The sequence below is a fragment of the Sceloporus occidentalis genome, unplaced genomic scaffold, assembly GCF_023333645.1.
Source record: "Sceloporus occidentalis isolate IW3139 unplaced genomic scaffold, rSceOcc1.0.p SCAF_5, whole genome shotgun sequence".
Lineage (NCBI taxonomy): Eukaryota > Metazoa > Chordata > Lepidosauria > Squamata > Phrynosomatidae > Sceloporus > Sceloporus occidentalis.
In genome coordinates this window covers 29,010,326-29,031,770 of record NW_028316985.1, presented here as the reverse complement: position 1 = coordinate 29,031,770, position 21,445 = coordinate 29,010,326, and the positions used below count along the sequence as shown (strand labels likewise).

At 39.0% G+C, this 21,445-nt stretch overlaps 1 protein-coding gene across 2 annotated transcripts in view; it reads right to left on the bottom strand.

Moving 5' to 3' along the window:
• RIC8B (RIC8 guanine nucleotide exchange factor B) overlaps positions 1 to 21,445 on the bottom strand; it is a 40,587-nt gene that overhangs the window by 6,612 nt on the left and 12,530 nt on the right. For both annotated transcript variants that reach the window (XM_089528038.1, XM_089528039.1), the window contains exons 4-9: positions 18,101 to 18,195; positions 9,495 to 9,657; positions 7,904 to 7,999; positions 5,646 to 5,790; positions 4,281 to 4,425; positions 2,128 to 2,247 (exon numbers count right to left, since the gene is read on the bottom strand). In XM_089528038.1, the coding sequence (XP_089384164.1) occupies positions 2,128 to 2,247; positions 4,281 to 4,425; positions 5,646 to 5,790; positions 7,904 to 7,999; positions 9,495 to 9,657; positions 18,101 to 18,195 (764 nt within the window). The remainder of the gene's footprint in view (positions 1 to 2,127; positions 2,248 to 4,280; positions 4,426 to 5,645; positions 5,791 to 7,903; positions 8,000 to 9,494; positions 9,658 to 18,100; positions 18,196 to 21,445) is intronic.

Genomic DNA, 21,445 nt, shown 5'->3' with positions numbered 1-21,445 from the left:
CACTTAGAAGCACACAGCAACAACAACTTATTGAGCAAATATTAAGGAAAACAGAAAGATAGGTATAAGACTACTAGTAATAGCAAGTAATCTTAATTACTATTGTTGTTTATAGCAGACATGAAGAACAAGTGAATCTTGGATTCCCATCAGTCCTACCCAACATAGTCAATGGCATGGAATTAGAGGAACATCATCCTACAACACCTGAAGGGCTACAAGTTTTCGTCCCTGATTTTTAGTCTGCTTTCAGGGAAAAATGCCTCAACAGAACAGTTTGTAGCAATGGTAGGTACAAACAATACATGGGTAATAAGAATCTCCTTATTATGAACATCGTAGTGCCGTTAACAATTAAAGCTTTCAATCAAGTCTGGGAAATCATTTTAGTGGGGAAAGTTGTTTTTTTAATTCTACTTCTTATCCACTGATATTTTGTTTGAAAATATCAGATACTTCTCTGCAGTTATGCATTCTAGGCATCACAATGAGCTTCTAGGGATGTTGGTACCCATCCATACAATATCATAACCTTCTACACCAGGGATGGGAAAGTGCAACCTGTGGACTACATGTTGCCTCCAAGATAATTTTTGAGGCCGTTCAAGTCCTACCCTTCAATCATTTTGATAAATTTTCCATTAAAAAATCACTAAACTAGTTTCCTTAGTAGTTTAATACAATTTCTTTTGGGTTTAAAAATACAGTGCACCCGCATCATACGGGGGCATGCTTTACGCGGCTTTCAGCATATGCTGAAAGCCGTGTGGGGAGGAAGGTGCGGCGCGTCCCATAGGGAGTAATGGGGCTCGAGCATGCACGGAATTTGCTTTATGCGGGGGAGTCCAGAACGGATCCCCCGTGTAAAGCAAGGACGCACTGTACCCAGATCTCAAAACTTGGGGAAATTGTTCTCCATACTCTACAGGGTTTGTGGAGCAAATTGTTAGTAACAAAGACATTTAAGCATTCTCAGAGGGTACAGAGTAGCCCTCAAAGGACCCACAGGGGTGTCTCCCAACCCTGGCAGTTGTCCATCTCTGATCTACACAAACCTATGTCAAGAACTCCAAGGGTAATTTACCCCATCCTCAAACAAAATATGTCTCTCTTTAAGGAATAAAAAATTCCTAGCAATAGGAAAAACAAGTCTTCTTAACAGCCTTGTTTAGTATAATGGAGCTTCCTTGTAGATCACAGAAAATTAAAAGGCACAAAGACTAAGGCAATACAGGGGTTCCCAACCATTTTGAATCGCGAAGCCCTTATTTCTATGGCAGAGCTTCTAAGAGGCCTACCCTATGTCTTACAAGTTAATGGTGTTTAGGAGTATATATAAGAATATATTCTTATTCTTTAATTTCATTCAATTTTTATTTCTTTCATTTTCCTGCAGTAGCTGTGGAGCACCTGGGAAGTGCATGTGGAACCCTAAGAGCTCCTCAGAGCACAGATTGGGAACTGCTGGCCTAGACAAAGAGCTAAACATTACTATTTTATCATCCAATCAATTTTTAGAATTTAATATAGAATCATATTTTTTTAACAAAAGGAATCATTTTGGCGTTTTCAGAAGAAAGATCATGCCACTTCTAGGCAGACAGGAATGTACACAAAAGCAATTAATACACTTAAGTTTAGCAATACCAATATCACAGTGAGAACCAACGACTACTGCAAAGTCAGCAACACATGGCCTGAAACAGCACAGCTTGACACTGACTCAAAAAATGCAACTGAATTTGCCAACCTTACCATTCCTTGAGAAAATGGCCCTTGCCGTGTACAGTACTTGAATTTGCATGAAGACCTCCACACAATCCAAATACAGTGGGACACTTAAGGAAAGGAGAACCAACCACCATGGTGCAGTGGTTTGAGCATTCGACTTGGACTCTAAGAGATGGGTTCGAATCTCCGTTTGGCCATGGAAGCCCACTGCCTTAGAGGATGGCAATGGCAAACCCCTGATGAAGAAATTTGCCAAGAAACCCCTGAGATATGGTTGCCTTAGGATCACCATAAGTTGGAAATGACTTGAAGGCACATAACAACAACTTAAGGGAAGAGAGGCTATACAGCCAAAGAAGACTCTATCAGAAATGAAAACAATTGTAGCTATGTTACCTAGAAAGCTTATCGAACATATTGACAAGTTTCATTGCTTCATATTCTTTTTGTTCTTCAGTCATTTCATCCATAGGGTTGGGCATTGGCTCTTCTAAGTGACCTGTAATAAGGTTAATGCTGGGGGTGGGGACAGAAGAGGAAAAACATAGGGAAAAATGGGTTAAGGAATCTTTCCAGTATTCTCCTTGATCAGATCATCCAATAGTTGGGGAAGTCAGTATTCACTGAACAAATCTTACTATTTTGATTACTGTCTGAGAACCACAAAATGAAATAACTAGACTTCTAAGGACACCCTCAAACATACTACAGTAGGATCCGCAGCCTGCAAAAGTTTAAACTAGTTGAACTGTTATGTCTTTCTTATTTTTTTAAAAGAAAACACACAACTTGGGAGACAGGCTGAGATGTAGGGTAGAAAATTTTCTACAAGATTTCTGATGCTCTGTTTTTTCTATCAAACATCTTCCACACCATATGTTTATACGTATTCCTGCATGCACACACACAAACACACTTATAGTTCTTTGGGCTGTCTGCAACTGATTGTGTCAGATGGGCTAAAAACAGGATATGACGTTCTAGTTACCCTCCCAAGGAGATAAGCACTGACAAACCATATCATTCATAGACTAACAAATGAACACAATTTTTCTGTTTCACAAAATCACTTGCTTTTCAATCAGAAATAATAATAATAATAATAATAATAATAATAATAATAATAATAATAATTTATTATAAATAAATAAATACAAATTGTGAAGAAAAATATAGCAAGTTGCCTGTGGGCACCGATTCATCTAAATCTGTTTACTGAATCAGTTTTTTCTCAACTTGAAATGTAATGATAACTAATACAGAGAGTGAGTGAATGAAGGTGACGGTCCTACAGTGATACTTGAGCAAAAGAAAATGCAACTATTTGTATAAAATATATTTGGCAGGATGGGCTGGTTTAAACCTTAGTATAAACCTAATCACTTTTTAAAAGAAATACTCCTGTTTTTTTAAATTCACTAATTTTTTTTTTTAAAAGGCTGGCTGTTATTACTATTTTCTAACTCTCTTACTGAAACAACAATGGCTGTTTGAATTTAAACATTTAACTTGAACAGTTTATGGGCAGTCGTTCATTGTTAGACCAGTATTCACTGTCAGCAGCTTTTTTAAAATTTTATTTTATAGTGCAAGAAATACAATTCAGAAAGAAATCTTTCAATTAAGTAAGTACGACCAAAACAACTTGCTTTAAAAGAAGCACTTTTTAAGAACAATTATTATTAAAGCTAGTGGACATAGCATTTGAACAGCATTTTGCCACTTAATTTTCTGATTTAGTCCTATATTGGTAAAGTCCTACACATGAAATACATACATACATACATACATACATACATACAAAATCTAGTTTAACCCAAAACCCTGATTTAAACAAAAAACATTTTGAGGTTTTAACTGACCTCCTCCCCCCAACTTGGATAATCTGGTACAGTTCTCTTTGAGTATGCACCTTTAAAAATGTTTTTAAAAGGTCATTTTTTGTTAAATGTAAGAGGAGTACATGCTATTCTATTTACATTATTATAGATATCCCAATAAAACAATTGCCACGTAAAACTTGGAGTGTTTTTAAATATATTACTTGAATCAAATATGTTAACTCCAATAATATTATTTATATTATTTATACCACTACTCCCTTCTCCTTTTGTCTGGTGTCTTTTTAGATTGTAAGCCTGAGGGTAGGGAACCGTCTAATTAAAAAGACTGTATGTACAGTGCTGTGTAAATTTACAGCGCTTTATAAAGGTTAATAATAATAATAATAATAATAATAATAATAATAATAATAATAATATGAGTTAATTACTTCTTCCTGCCTTCCCTGGAAAACTCATATAACTGGAAACAAGGCTGTTAAATGGTCACCAACAGACAATCTTCAGAAAATCTTGGGCAGCCATGGCAATTATGCCAGGCTGAAATGGATTTTGGTCAAGTACATGATTAGATTCTATGTGAAAAACAGTGCCAAATGCATATTTAGAGTGCATATCTTTGACAAAGATATAAAGAAATAAAACAGTCTTGTTTAATTATTGCACCTGGAGATAACATATACACACACAGACAAAATGATACTATACTTTGGTTTTGCAGATTTGTATTCTTCTGTATCTGTATCTTCATCATCTGAATACCAGTTTTCCCCTCTTCCTCCTGCTAACAGTCCCCTTGCTGCTAGCAGTCCTGCTGCATTACCATAGCCAGTGTATTTCAGTAAGCTGTCAACTGCAAGTCAATAAAGAAATAATTCATTTGGGGGGTTAAATCTGCTTCTTTATGACAAGATAGCATTATCAGCAGTGGATTTAAGACTCACATCTATAAATGTTATAACTGTGACAAGTGTTAAATCCTTGTGTTCAAACACTCCAATTTTTTCTAGTATATATACACCTTCCTAAAACTAAAACTAAGACAAATAACCATTATGCTTTCTTCTCTTTCCCTAGAGACTAAAAGCTACATTAAAACATAAACACACACATACACTAAAACTAGACCAAAGCAAATTACTTTCACAAAGAAATATAATTTTAAACTTTAAGTTAGAATTTATCCCTACCATTTGGTAACAAATGTTTTAATTTCCAAGTCCTCATCTAAAATGTGCAGAAAGGTAACACCTCAAGATATCTGTATGGTAAAATATAATATTAGTAGCTGCCTATTATATGCCAAAACATACAATGGGTCTTGGAAGTGATACATAAAAAAGTCTGGTTTGAAACTATGTGGGGCAGTACAGAGCTTTTGAGGCCTTGATCATTCACCATTGTGCTACAGAACTTGCAGAACGTTGAATGCATCAATAACCAAGGAAGTTATAGTGAGAAAATACAGAGATATAGTGCATTAAATAAGTTGCAGGTGGGGTCATAGAGAGGAATACTGGTTTATCTAGCAGAGGTGTAGGAAAAGGTTCCCCACATGTTGTATGCAGTGTCCAATCCTTTTTAGCAGCCCTTCTTGCCTTCTAGAGCCCTCACTTTTAAAAAAAATATTTTTGGGAGGTTTTCTGCTTCTGTCTTCCACTGAAACACATCAGCACAGAGAAAAGAGGCAATAAAGTGCTCTTTCCATCCTTCCCAACCCTTGGAAAGTGGCTAAAAATGAAACCAGAAGTCATTGACGGAACAGTGCAATGGGGCCCACTGGAAGTACAGGGTGTGTGAGAAAAATGGTCCCTGACCCCAATACAATTGCCCATCCTGATCTGGCAGCTTCAACATGTAGAATGTGTATGTTACAAAGTGTGTAGTAAAAGGGTTGCCCTTTAATTTATATTTTCAAGAAAATCTACAGGAGTTGTTATTTCACCAGGCTAAACATTTTATGTAAGTAATTGTGACCTATTAACTAGTCCCCATTTTATAAAAGCTTCCCTGGACAAAATTTTGCTATACTATAACTACATTCATGACATTCATAAGAAAAAAAACTGATACCTCTTTCTTTACAAAGAACAAAAAGGAATTCTGCAGCAATTTGCTTCACTCCTAAGTCAACATGAGTCATAAGACGCACTAATTTGTTTCTTAGCGTTGTACCAACTTCAGGACGATTAGAAACATCTCTCAAAGGAGGCAACACCTAAAACAACAACAAGCAATTAATCCCAAAGGAAAGTGCTGCCACACTTATTTCCTGAAGTCTTTGAAAACATTCTGTTTTAATTCTCTGACTCAGAGTTTAGAAATAAACAGCACCAAAATAGTGGTTTTTAATTACCTCCACATCACCTAAGGTATAATTACAGTGGGGCCTCCTTATCCATGGACTTGTCATCCACAGATTTAAGCATCCGTGGATGGCAAGCTTCCGCTGTTCCTAATGGCAGCACATGCACACAGTTGCGTTAGTGGGGTTGCACACGTTGCACTGCCATTAGAAAGAACAGGATTTGAAATCCTGCATTTTTCAGTATCCGGTGTGTGTGTGTCCAGAACAGATCCCCCATGAATACCAAGGTCCCACTGTACATTGCTTTATGACCATAAATGAAAAGAAGGAATAGCATCACTTCTTTTGTAATACATCTATGTGTGTTTTAGTTAGTTTTGGCCTCGCTAAGTGATTAAAGAATATCACATGGTTCAAGTCCAGCTCATGCTGTACTTTATGCAGCTGCCTCGTGCTGTGAAGGAATTGACAAGGTGGAGATACTACAGTATTTGCTAGTATAATCCCATAACTTGTAGCACCTAGTTGCTTTTTAAAGAAGTAATGAAAAAGTAAACACTGTAGAGTGACTTTTAAAAGTTATGGCTATAATAGTCATTAAGTATTCTGAGGCGGTCTTCTGAACTTTTAAATATAACTAACTATATTTTAAAATTAAACTCCCCAAATATCTGTCTAGCTGAACAGTTGTTTAATAACCATTTTAAAATGACTGCTATTCACATAGGTGGCACTGCCAGTACCAATTATCAAAATATCCAACAAATATTAGATACACACACCTAAATAAAGAAAACATAGTTCTGTAATGGCCCTAACTAATGCAGTACAAAATATCTTGTCAAATATATACACAGAATCTTTCACCATTAATGCAGAATGAAGGAGGATTGGTGTTGTGGTCCAGCACAATTTGTAAAATACTACAAGCTGCCCATTTCTACAGTTCTGACCTAGGAGTTGAGAATACAGTGTGCCTGCGTTATATGCTGGACGTTGCGCTGGAAAAACCCCTGGTGCACCACGGAAAAAGTAATGGGGCGTGCCCTGGGAACAAACCCCATTACTTCCAATGGGGCTCAAGCATACACATTTTCCCTTACGCGGGGAAGGGGGGGGTCCAGAACGGATCCCCCGGGTAAGGGAAAGGTGCACTGTATACTAATATGCCTTGCTACAGATAGAGTAGGTGAAATACTATTATGAAAATTTAAAAATTCCTTAGAACAACTACTGTAACGGATTTTGCTGTCCGCCTTGCACATAACATTAAATAAATAGCAGACTTAAGTCATGAAAATAAAATGTAACTAGAAACGGCAGACAATTTATTTGACAGTATTCCACCATGTCAAAACAAAGACATTTTAGACCTTTCAGACAATTGTTGTGTGCCTTCAAGTTGTTTCCGACTTATGGCAACCTCAAGGCAAACCTATCATAGGGTTTTCTTGGCAAGATTTGTTCAGAGGAATTTGTTACTGCCTTCCCCTGAGGCTGAGAGCATGTGACTTTCCCAAGGTCACACAGTGTGTTTCATGGTCAAGCTGGGAATCAAATCCTAGTCTCCAGAGTTGCAGTCCAACACAAAAACTACTACACCACACTGGCTTCCTACCTTTGGGACCAGATGCTGATTAACTTTATTGTGTAAACCCTTTTATCACAATGACCTCTAAAAATGCATTGATTGTGACACAGTTCCTTATATATGTATATATTTACATTTTACAAATTAATGTTTCTTACATTCAGATTTCTAACCAATAAGCCCCACGCATGAAAACAGGATGTACTTCCAAGGGAACATTGAAATATCAACAGTCCTGTTCATGTCCCTTCTCTTAGCTGCTTTCTTTTATGTCTACCCAGAGCAGAATTCTATTCAGGACAAATACAATTTAACATACTGCAAGTAATGTGATGCTGGCAATTAATATATATTAGATAATTAAGATACCCTGCCATTTTAAATGGCCATTGCATCCTACATCTCTAGTCTTTTGTTACCCTCATCTCTTACCTGAGCTTTGATAAACTTCCTTATGTTCCGATGGGATCGGCAGCATCTAGTTAGTAAGCTGAGAACGGGAGTGAGACCTTCCCGATAACTACTCCCCTAGGAAAATACACAGATAATTACACTTTTTCCAGGCACTCTGCTACACCTATATTTACCCTCTAGGTATCATACAGGGACTGCAGGGTCATTTTTGAAGAAGCAGCTGTCCAACCACTTCCAATTCCATGTTCAGGGGTTAGTATAGCCTGTGGTGAATCTCAGAGGCTGAGGTGTGACCCCTGAAGCTAATCCAGTTCTTCTTGAAGGTTTCTCAAAACAAGCTTCTGGACCACCACATTTCCACAGTGGGCTCTCTAACCACAGCTGCCAGGCCTTTTCCATGGGTTTTCAAACATAAATTTGCCCTTAAAATATTCCTGACTGGGACACTTTGACTAGTCTATCTCGATTTGGGGACACATTGGACAGTATTTCAATGTATTTTAGCCACCCTGAATGCCAATTTGGCAGAAAGACTGAAAAAACATTTAACAAAAAAATGAATGTTAAACAACAGTTAGCCAGGAAACAAACAATGCACACAAAAATCATAGCTATTTGACTCTTTAAACCATGGCAAACAATCTAAAAGCTAAAATTACTAATTACAATATACACTCTCAACATCAAATTACAATGTACATTAATCTTTTCCTATTCATATACTATGTCACACAATTTTTAAAAACTGGAAGTAGGCCCAGTTTCCTGATCTTGCATTTGCCATGACCATCTTCCAGCTATGAACATTTGAGATGAATGAAAGCAGGTGGAATGTGAATCAGGTCAATGGCTGTTATTAAGCTGTACCTTACATCAAGTTTTAAGGCCATACTAGATATTATTCTACAGACCCAGGCTCTTAACAGTATTTGGTTGTTTCAATAAAACTGCAATGGTTTGATTAGGGGAGTGGGAAGAAAGAATGCTTAATCCATCAAAATCTTTCTCCAGATTCCTTAAAAATAAATGAAGAAAGGAAACATCACAAGAGTAATAAGATATATTCTTGGGATGGCAGGTGGAACAATTCACTACGTTTGGGTTTATCCCACATGCCAACCTGACCAGGCAGGCGTCTAAGTTCTTTTTCAGTTAGTGCTGTTGAGTCTCCCTCCTTTGCCATCAGTTTTTATTTTCCTGTCCACCTAACCTAGAAAGCCCTTCTCTGGCACTGCATAAGTATAGCTTCACACACTTGATCTTAGCCAAAAGGCCAAGAAGCTTAAATAGAAAAATAGATTGGAATGGAATGGAGAAAAAACAAAGAGCAATAGCAATAGAAAGTACACATGTATCAGTGAACTAAGCACTTCCTAAGAGGTTTACAATGTGTAAGCTAATTGTCCCCAACAAGTTGGGTACTCATTTTAGTGATCTACAAAAAGATGCAAGGCTGAGTGGATCTTGGAGCCACTGGGATCAAACTCATAACCTTGTGGTTTGCAATACAGACATTCAACCACTGTGCCACCAGGGCTCCCAAGAGAAAAGGAGAGTGATTCAGAGGGGGAAATAACGTTTACTTTGCCCTCACATACAGCAACATTACCTTGTCAATTCTCTTTTCCATGAACTTCAATAGCACCCGAAATGCATCCATATTCATGCCATTATACTTTAGGTCTGTTTCTTCGGTCTCCTCTTGACTTGATGGACTGATAAGCACATCCAAACATGAAACTGGAATATTGCTTAAAAGGTTGATTGCATTGCTGAAAAAAGAATTTTAAATGCACTTTTTAAGTACATTTTGTTAAAATCACGCCTCAGTGGATATCAAGGGACCACTGTATATAGACACACCTCAGTTAACAAAGCCTCTGACAAAGAAGCTCCTTTTTTTACATAGTCTTTGTATGGAAGCCCAGGCTCTCCCCTCCATCCTGTCTAATGTCTAGTTGGAAGTTGTTGTTTGGTGTTTTTTTTTTTTTTTGCAGCACTGGGAAGATGGTAAAGCAGGTCTTTAAGTGTTGGATGCAAAAGTGTGTCTGCAGTAAACTTTACCTGGGAAAGAATGGAATTCTCCTCTAGCAAAAGCATGTACATTTCTATACTGCTCAATAGAGAACTTAGCACTCTCTAAGCGGTTTAGAATCTGTGAGCCAATTCACACTGCTGAGTACTCACATCAATCTATGAAAGGATAAAACATTGAGTCAAACTTGGAGCCTTGGGATTGAAATTGAACTCATAACGTTGTGGCTGCAGTACCTGCATTAACCACTGTACCACCAGGGCTCCTTACTCTCTAGGTCAGCAGTTTTCAACCTGTGGGTCGCGACCCCTTTGGGGGTCAAATGACCCTTTCACAGAGGTCGCTTAAGACCCAGGGTTGGTGCCATAATCTATAATACTCTAGTGCAGCAGTTCTTAACCTGTGGGTCATGACCCCTTTGTGGTTCTGAACCTATGGGTCGCTGCATTAGGAAGGATGAGAACTACTGCTCTAGGTGATCCTACTGTACAAGTACAGTAAATAATAATAGCTGCCTCCAGGACCATTTGCTGAGCATGTGTGAAGAGTAAAACAGAAAGAAAAGAGGAAAGTAGATGAGCCTGACTCATCAGCTACCCTGAAATGTTGAAAAAGTATACCTTTTCCTACCAAAATGGAAATCATAAGAAAAGTAGAGGCTGTGGAAAGAAAAGAAAGAAACATCCAGGGATGCATTTTGGAAAAAGCTTTCAAATGTTCTCTATAACAGTGAAAATGTTTTTCTTTACTTATGCAAGGCTTATCTGAGTTGTTATTTCATTTCTCATGTGCACAATGTTAGTTGTGAATAAAACGTTCGCTAAAGCATGCTGAGCTGTTCTTTTATGTGGTGTAGGAACCTATCCCTATTCTTTCCCTGTTATAGCTACTTGTGATACCAACGTTACTATTAAAGAAGAAAGGCCCAGGAATGCGCCTACTTGTTAATTGAGATATTCCTGTATATTGGACCTTGCCACTTTATGGTTCCTTTTCACAATGCAAAGAAAAAATTCATTGAGAATCTCAGATTTTAGCTACAGGAGGTTTAGATTTAATTTACAATAATTATGCTAATACAAACAAACTGGATGCCAACCCCTTGGAATGTGAATATAAAGGGTTAAATGGAATAATTGTCTAGGACATTTGCATTTCTTATTGTTTCTGTTTCTGTCATTAGTTTGAGAAGTACTGCAAAAGGCTTTCTGAAGCCATTATGACCAGCATTTAACAAAAACAAAAGCATACACTCCTGCATCCCCATCATCTGAAAATGAGGCTTGTGAAAAATCAGTTTTGCAAACTTTAGGGTTTGAAAATTTAATATAAAGTAGACATGCCTTCCTGCCACTGAATGTACAAACTGCTTAATCTGAATTAGCAGAAAAATATATGAATAGCTTAAATAGAAAAGTGAAGCTAAAAAAATACAGGATGAAAACAAACTATAGTAGTGCTGCTAATAGTTTAAGGTGTGGGGAAAGAGCTGGAAAAAAGCAACTTGTTTTACTTCATATATCCTCAATGCATTTAAGGCCACAACTTGAAAACAAGTGGACAGCGAATAATCCAGTGAAATTTGCTGGATGGTTTTGGCCAAGAAATAGTGACCATAGGTCCCTTTGTTCTCTTATCTCATTTGATGCATACTGTGAAGTAGCTATAATGAGAAATTTCCAAGTAATTACCCCACTCTCATTTAGCCACAGTATAGATCATGCCTTCTCCTCTGTTGAAGATGCAGAGCTCATGCCATAAACTGGGTTTTCTTGCAGCCACTTTTCACAAGATAACCTGTTTTCAAGCAAAAGGAATTGGCAAGGGGCAGCAAAATGCAGCACAGCAAAAAAAACAACAAAAAAACCCCCAAAAAACCCAAACTGGCAACTTGGACCATTTCCACAGACAGCTCCTTTTTACTGTTTCTTATTAAGCAATGGTGTTCCCAAACACCTACAAAATTAATTTTCTGGATCACTGTGCTTGAACTATTCTTTTCAATAACTAAAGCCTGGCTTTCTGATCTTTGTCACTCTGCCTGACAGTTTTATTTGTGGTAGAGAAGTGTATGAAATTCTCCAGCTACCAGGAAGTCAGCAACGGTGCACATATCTGCACAATAGTGTTTGCATTCCTCCTCCAGGGGGTAGAATGCTGCCTATATTATTCATTCGTTCTCTCACACTCTCTCTCAGCTTCCTAGAGATCATTAATCACAGAGACATGACATCCACCCACTCATGTTTTCAACCCCCTCCTGATATGCAAATGTGAATACAAACAACTGTTTAACACCACTGAAAGCCATGATTAAAATTTTATTAGTGGGCAAACAAGGCATTTGCTTTAAAATACAATAATTTAAATTGTGGATATTCAAGTGTTCTAAGTGAGAAGATTGATAGAGCCACAATAACTTAGGTTCACAATAAATATCCTCAATTCAGACAGGAAGAACAAAAATGTTATGATTTAAACAGAAGCAGTTTAAATATTTGGGGGAATGTCTATAATGGGACATTTCTTTAAAAACAACCTTTTAAAAATGTGTAAAGTAACTTCTGAATGTAAGACAAATATATCTTTAAAATCTATATTCATCATCTCTTTAAACTGAATCCATATCCCTTTATCAAGTACACTGAGTTGAAACTGGCTTTTTGATGTTCAGGAATAAACTGGAGAAAACGTGTCTTTTATGTACCAACTCTGCTCTACCCAACCAATAACCTTTGCTTCTAGAAAAAATTGGGAATTCCAAGTTATTTTTCTTAGGTTCTTACAGCCCACAGAGGCATGTTGGCTACATAAACAGGCTTAGAGATCATCCTTTGCCCACTCCTAGTTTAAATCAATTGTCCTCTTTAAAATAAACCCACCTTATTAAAGGCTTGCATGTTATATGTGAAAATAAAACTCTAGATCTAGTGGTTCCTACACCTGTTTAATGTATTTTTCCACACACAAGATTATATCACATTCAATCAAAATAAACTCCCATCCAAGCCAAATAATATATTGGTATGATTTGCATATTACCGAGTCTTGTTTTTATTTCTTTAGGATATTGTTCATTACAACAATTACAGAGTGTATTACCAGTGTTAGATTCTCCCTAGCTATTTTCTCAGTGTTTTCTGTGAAACCGTCCTGTGTTTTCTTGCATGTTACCCACTCTGGATAATGTTGTATTGGCAGTCATGCATCAGTGCAGTGGAACTATCTTTTCCACCCTGTTGAGGACATCAATCGAAACTAGCTCTAGGGTTTGGTTTTCAACCCTTCAGACCCTGTTTTTGGCGGCAAAAAAAAAGGATACAGTAGGAAACACCCTCTTCCTGATTCTGCCAGGAGAAATTCACTGCCAGCATCCTTTAACATTCCAACATTCCTACAGCATCCTTTCCAATGTGTTAAGATACTAATTCACATGGCTGCAAAGCGCCCTCAAAGCAAGCGTTTCACATTATTATTTCCAGTTTTTCAACAAAGGTCTGCAAATGTAGTGTAACATGAAGCAAGATGTCCAACAAAATGCAAGAGTACAAAATAGGCCAAAATACACCCAATAAATAAAACAATAAGATAAAATTGGTAATTCATGTGACACACCCTTCCCTCTTGTTGATTTAATCCCATTCCCCAGATTTTATCTTGACAAAGAACTTTGAACTTTTTCATTAGTAGTCTCTCCAGCAATAGAAGTTACCCAAAAAATCTATTTCCAGAATCTTGAACTAATCATCCTTAAACTCCCACAATACACCTACATATTAATTTTAAAAAACCCATGTATTGGAACTGTAAATCACAGAGCCTCTAGATGTGTCCACTGCTACGCTTAACATACAAAAATAGATTAGAGTTGGAAGCAGAGATATTACAGTTTATTCAAAACTATAAAAACTCTTACACTGGGTCAGACAAAGAAAGTCCAACTGGTTCAAAATATGGTAGCCAGACTGATAATAGGCACATCCAGAAGCAATCACATTACACCAATTTAAAATAACACTCCACTGGCTGCCAATCAGTTTCCAGGCAATGTATGAAGTGTTGGTTATTATCTTTAAAGCCCTACTTGATTTAGTTGGACTTTCTTTCAACTACCTTTCACCCTGAACCCTTTACTAGAACTCACTACAGCCTGCTGTGATGCTTTTAACGATTTCTTCGCTGATAAAATCTCTCAGGTAAGGGCTGATCTTGACGTTGGCGTTTCGGCAGAATCAATAAGAGAGATATCCAGTGACTCTGTAAACAGGATTAAACTGAATCACCTTGAGTTTGTAAATACTGATGACGTGGACAAGCTCCTTGAAAGCGTAAGGAAGACGACTTGCTCCCTCTATCCTTGCCCTTCTTGGTTGACTGTTCAGGGAGGTGATGCAATAAAAACATCTTTACAGCTTATAATAAATACTTCCTTTCGGGAGGGAATATTTCCATCTACTTTGAAACAAGCGATGATGAAACCACTTTTAAAGAAACCCTCCCTAGACCCCCTGATCAGAAATAACTATAGACCGGTCTCCTTATTATCATTCTTGGGCAAAGTGATCAAGAGGGCGGTGGCCTTCCAACTCCAAGCTGTCTTGGATGAAACCGAACATCTGGACCCATTTCAAACTGGCTTCAGGGCAGGTTACGGAGTTCAGACAGCTATGGTCGCCTTAGTCGATGACCTCTGTCTGGGCATTGACAGGGGAAGTGTGACCCTGTTGGTTCTCTTGGACATCTCAGCGGCCTTCGATACCATAGACCATGGTATCCTTCTGGAACGCCTGAGAGAGTTAGGTATCGGGGGCATTGCGCTCCAGTGGTTCCGCACCTACCTCTCTGGTAGATTCCAGATGGTGAAGCTGGGGGACAGTTGCTCTCGTAAAAGAGAGCTGACATCTGGCATCCCTCAGGGCGCCATTCTGTCCCCCATGCTGTTTAACATTTACATGAAGCCCCTGGGTGAAATCATCCAGAGACATGGGGCGCGGTGTTATCAGTATGCTGATGACACACAGATTTATCTCTCTATGTCTCTGAATGACACAGTGACTAAGAATGACATCTCTCCTCTGGATGCCTGCCTAGGATCAGTAATGGGCTGGATGAGGGAAAACAAACTCATATTGAATCCAGAGAAAACAGAGGTACTTGTGATAGGTACCCCAAGACCAGGCAGGGAAACTTGTCATCCAGTCCTGGACAGGGTCACACTTCCCCTAAAGGATAAAGTTCGCAGTTTGGGAGTACTCCTGGATTCATCTCTACAATTATCATCTCAAGTACAGTAGATGCGATGGCCAGGAGTGCTTGGTACCAGCTTCGGCTGATACGCCAACTGCGGCCCTACCTGGACTGAAAGGAGCTTGAAACTGTGGTACACGCACTGGTAATCTCTCGCTTAGATTTCTGCAATGCACTCTACATGGGGCTACCTTTGTACCAAGTTTGGAAACTTCAACTAGTCCAAAACGCAGCAGCCAGATTGGTCACCGGATCTTCCAGGTCAGACCACATAACACCTGTATTAAAATCTCTACACTGGCTACCAATTAGCTTCTGGGTGCAGTACAAAGTGTTGGTTATCACCTATATGGCTTGGGCCCGAGTTACTTGAGGGCACTCCTCTCCCGGTACAATCCGCCCCGCACTCTCAGAACAACTGGGAAGAATCTACTAGTTCATACAAAAGTTAGACTAGTAACTACTTCCCAAAGAGCATACACAGCTATGACTACCACGCTTTGGAACAATCTTCCAGAAGAGATCAGAATGATTCTAACCTTAGATGCCTTTAAGAAGGCACTAAAAACACATCTCTTCCGACAAGCATACCCTCCTGATCTTCTATAAAATCTGATGAAAACTTCACCTCAGGAAAAATCAAGATAACTTTATCGCAGGATGTATTGTGGTTTTTAATATTGTATTGTCATACTCTGATATTACATGGTTTTAAATTGTTTTTAAAATTGTAATTTTAGAAATTTTGTTGTTGAAATATTGTTGTAATCCTGCTTCGATCTGTCGGGAGAGGCGGGAAAATAGAAATAAAACCTATTATTATTATTATTATTATTATTATTATTATTATTACTACAGGATCGCCTTCTCACATACAACCTGCCCTGTACATTCAGATCCTCTGGGAAACTGGCACTGGGTTTCCCAGACAATCTTTTTGTCTGCTGCCCCCAAACTGTGGAATGACCTGGCGGAAGAGATAAAATTGCTTAAAATGCAGACTACATTTAAAACGGCATTGAAAGCATATCTCTTCGAGTACACTTACTCAATCAGTTTTAAATTATGACATTTTAATATGTATATGAGCTCTCATTAGTGTATTTTAATGGTCTTATAATAGTGTATATTGGCTGTGGGCTTGTGTTTTTAATTGTGTTTTGTATTTTAACATGCTGTACCCTGCCTCGAGCCTTGAGGAGAGGCAGGGATTTTTTTTTATTAATTATCATTATTATTTCATTCAGTGTGTCTGCATTACAGCCCTTTGCTCTTTGTACCAAAAAATGGCTGAACAGACTAAACATCAAATGACATGTGAACTCAATATATATATCCGAAGACTACACACTACCATCATAGCAGCAGCATCTGAAAATACTGAAGTGAACATAAAAGATTTGTTTATGTCTTCATCCGAAACCTTGTGTTAAAGGGTTTGATGTTTCACAATCTATTCAGATATTACCCTCCACCCTTTCCTTTAAGTAATATGGAATCAGGAATGGATTTTGACCTCACACATCATCCACAGTCATGTCCTATACTCTTCAGTCTGAACAGAAGGCAGTATGTATTCAATACCCAGGGCAAGATCTAGGTTGCTGCAGAGGCACAATGAGAGGTGAAGGGAATCAGCTAAAGAACAGCCAGTCTCACCAAACAAAGAGAAGGCAGAAAGAAAAGCAACAAAACTTAAGGTGTTATCAGTAAAAGAAGGAACAGAGCATAGCTGATAGATGATGGCACACAGATGATGGTGTAAGGGAAATAGATGCAGTGAGCCAGGGAATATGGCTAAGAACTGGGTTTTCAGGGACATATAATGAAGCAAGATAGACTAACTGTGGTCACAAAACACTGTTCATATGGCTGTGAGTCTACAACTATTACATGACTAATAGCCAGGGTCAGGTAGAGCTAACTGTCAGCAAGATAGATAAACTCACCCTTTAGCAGGCTTTGTTTCAGCAGATTTTGCCTTTAATTTCAAGATGTAACAAAAATGTTTGAGAGTTGGCAGAAAAGAAGGGAAATGTGAACAATTATTTTGTTGTAAGGCGAACCTATCATGGGGTTTTCTTGGCAATATTTGTTTAGAGGAGGTTTGCCATCACCTTCTCCCGAGGCTGACAGTTTCTGACTTGCCCAAGGTCACCCAGTAGATTTGATGATGGAGCAGGGAATCGAACCCTGGTCTCCGGAGACAGTCCAACACTGAAACCACTACATCAAGCTAGCTTTCTTATTTATATTTTATGTAATCTCTACAGCACCTAGTGTGAAATGTCACTATTTCTTTATAGCTGCTTCAAACTTTACTTGGAGCAGCATACATATACAGGCTCAGGGCACGATGAACAGAACACTGAGAAATGGGTGTGCTGAAGCATAGATGAGCTAACTAAACAAGTCATAGTTTCTGACAGCTGTTCTTACTAAACAGTACACTAAGCACTGTATTCCAACCTTTTCTGATCATCCATCTCTTACTAAGGGTAGTGCTCCAAGTTCTTGCCCTTCAGCATTGTATCAAGACTGCGTAAGTCAGTGTATAAAAGAAAATCTCCAGTGTGAGAGATGGAGTCACAACAAACCCATTTACAATAGTTTTCTTTGTTTTCTATCTCTTGGATCCTCAAAAGAGTTGTTTCATCTATGTACACAGCAAATATATCAGTAACTCTAAAATGTAAATATTTACATTCTATTATACTGTCTCTATTAGAAATATTATATGAGCAAGGATATGTATATCAAGTTCATGGTGAAAGTGGAATGAAAATAAAAATACTTTCCTGATTATCAGTTTCATTTAAGAAACAAAACAAGCAATGGGGAGTATCAGAATGCTCCAAGCAAAATTCTATTATATCCAGTAGACAAATGCCAGATGAAACCAGATTATGCCTTGAACATACAGATTCACCAACCTGTGCAACTCCTCTGTTTTTTCTTCAGTAGGGCCCAGAGTTAACAAGCAGTGACGTAGAATAGCAGCCATATAACGAAATTCATGAGAGTCATTCTGTATAAATATAGAAGTAAAAAACAATTAAATTCATTGTCAAGTTTTCAAATAAAGAAACGGAGTCAAATAAAACAGCTGTCACACTGTGAAATTGTTGTCAATGTGGAACTTGTTTTGAAGACAGAATTTGCCACTCTCATCTCAATTTACCTATTAATAGATATTAAAGTTCTATTAGTTCTATTAAAACTCATAAGAAGCCATGCCATACATGGTCATTAGTCTTCTCCAAAAACAAGCAAGAATTAACTTTTGCATGTAACTGCATTAAGCTCAGGCTGGAAAAGGTTCTTAAGACTCTTTATTAGAATAGCTCAGTCTCACTTGCTGCTTATGGAAACATATGTATAGGAAGCTGCCTTAACCTGAATCAGACTCTTGTTCTCTTTAGCACAGTATTGTTCAACTCTAACCTGCAGTAATGACTCTTCCAGGTTCCAAACATACTTTCTTTGTCCTATTAGGAGATTGCTGGTGGTCTCCCATTTGTGTACTAATAATGGCCCTACATTGATGTAGGGCTTCTTGGAACCAGAAACAGCCTCTGCATCAGATTGCCTGTTAAGTGGGGTAGGTTTATGGCCAGTTTTGTCTCTGCCCTGCCTTCCTCTTGGGGCCTTGTCAACTTCATGTACTTGACCTATCTGACTGGTTTTCTTATCTATCTCCGTTCCTAAAGACCTAAGATTGTATTCTCCTTTTCTTGTCTTTTCTGAAGTTCATGGAATATCATCCTGTCAGGATTAGCAAATGTTTTGGGAAACTGTGACCAGCCATGCCCATGGGCATGGGACTAATGCCTGCCCCATTTGCCCATGAACACTTATTTCTTATTTTTAGGTTTGTTTGTTTTTCCCCACCTTACATCATTTCTCATGAGAGCTCAGGGAAAATAATAAATGAAATACTCAAATATCCAGACTTATATGGTTGTGGAGAAAGCTTACACCAGTATCCAAATTCAGCAGTTAATTTTTCAAAATTATTTGTACATATGAGAAGTCCAATTAAGTTTCCCCAGTGATGAGCCACTTCTTTTCGGTGCAATGGGGGTGGGGGGGTGGGGGGCATTCTTCTTCCCTCTTATATCCTCAAAATCTGCTCTAGGTGGTTTGAAGGAACCTCTGGAGCAGAGCCGAGATGGGGCAGAGGTGGAAGTGATATCTACTAATATCCAATTCCTCCCCGGAGACTGAAGTGATACATTCAGGAAGGTTTACTGTTTTGCACTACTGAACTGTCCCTTGCCATTTCCAGCCCTCCTACTAAGCTACTCTGTCTCCTTATACCCTTAGGAAATCCATCCACCATTCAGTCTCATTCCTCCCTGCATCACTCAAGAGTCTAAATAAGGAGGCACAACTGTACATGCAAATAAAAACAAACAAAAGAAAACAAAGAACAAACCACTGTCAAGGAAGAAGCAACATTTTCTTGTTTTTGTTTATTTTTCTCAACAAAGATTTTTCTTTGCGGCAACACACTCTTAGGAAACAGAATTGACAGGACACATCTATTGTCTTTCAGCACCCAAAAGCTTCATTAAATGTGCATTAAATGCTAGAGATAGTAGCTTCAACATCCCCTTTCCCTCTTCAATGCATCTCTAAAATATACTTCTTACAAATTTTTACCCGGAATTGTTACCCACTGACAGTTACTATTAAAAGGAAATCAATGGAATATGTTTATACACCATTTTTGATTACCATGCCACTTTTATCTAGATCCCTTTAAAAGCAAAACAAAGGCCTGTTACAGACTGCCAAAATAAAGCTGCTTCGGGTCTGCACCAAAGCTGCCCTCCAGTGCTTAGGAATGGAGTGTGGCTTTGGCACGACCTCCGGACTCTTAGAACCCATGCATCATTTAAATAGCATACCTCCAAAGAGACCCAAAGCAGCTTTATTTTGGCAGTCTGTAATAGGCCAAAAGGAGCTGAGGAGAATACTTATTGGAAACTTTTGAGCACCTTTGATATAAAGATTAATTTTCACTTTTTTTAAAAAAGTACAATTTTTCCAAACGGTAAAAGAACTTCTCTGCAATGTGCACTCTAGTGAAGCAGAGAATAAATTACTCCTGTTCAGTGTTGCCCATGGCTACCAAGATGAAATACTGTGATACTAATGTAAGCTACTGCTACTGGAAAAGGCAGATGTCATTGCACCCCAAAGGTATGTTTACGCTACCTAGATTTCTCTTGGTAAACCAATACCCATCTCTCTTTCTCTCTTCAGGAACATTCTTCCTTGTAGATGTAAAATTACCGTATTTTCCGGCGTATAAGGTGACTTTTAAAGTCTGCCTTATGGGCCGGAATTAAACCCCAGAGACAGGCGAATGGCATTGCCACCTCCCTGTCTCTGGGGTCCTTGCTGGGCCCTCTCCCAGCCAGCAGGCACTCGCGCTGGCTGAAGGGGGCCTCTCTAGAGGCCTAAGAGATGCTCCTCGGTGGCTTGGCTCTCGCTGCCATTTTTTTTTCAAAAGGCGGCGGGGAAGCGTCTCCAGAGCTGGCCGGGCCAAGGAAAAGGGCCAGCCCCTTACTCTTGCGCACTGCCATCGAGGAAAAGGGCCAGCCCCTTACTCTTCCGCGCCACCACTGCCACCGGGGATCCTCCGATCCTCCAGCAGCTTCAGAAGTCCTCCGCAGAAGCTGCTGGAGGAGCAGAGGATTCCGAGTGGTGGTGGCTTCTGCAGAGGACTTCTGAAGCCACTGGAGGATCGGAGGATCCCCGGCAGTGGCGGCGCGGAGGAGTAAGCGGCCGGCCCTTTTCCTCAGCCCAGCCGGCTCTGGAGCCGCTTCCCCGCTGCTTTTTTTTAAAAAAAATGGCGGCGAGAGCCTAGCCACCGAGGAGCCTCTCTTAGGCCTCTGGAGAGGCCCCCTCCAGCCGGCGCGAGACCCCCCTCAGGAGTGTTCAGGGATGCTGCAGCTGGGCGACGTAGAGGGTCGTCTTATACCCCCCCCCCCCGTCGCCTTATACGCTGGAAAATACGGTAACTGTATCCACAAAGAGAAACATAAAAATACAATGTAAAGCAGCAGACTGGGATCTTATCAATGGATTGGTTGGTGATGTCAGTAAAGTTCAGAACACAGTTTAAAAAAGACAGCAGACCTCCATCCAAATGGCAGTTCAGCTAATGTGGGCATACAGTAAATTGTTTCAAAACATCCTGGATTTAAATGTAAGTCCTATTGCTCTGTTCTTAAGAATGACTTAGAAATGGGTAGTCCATTGAAGAA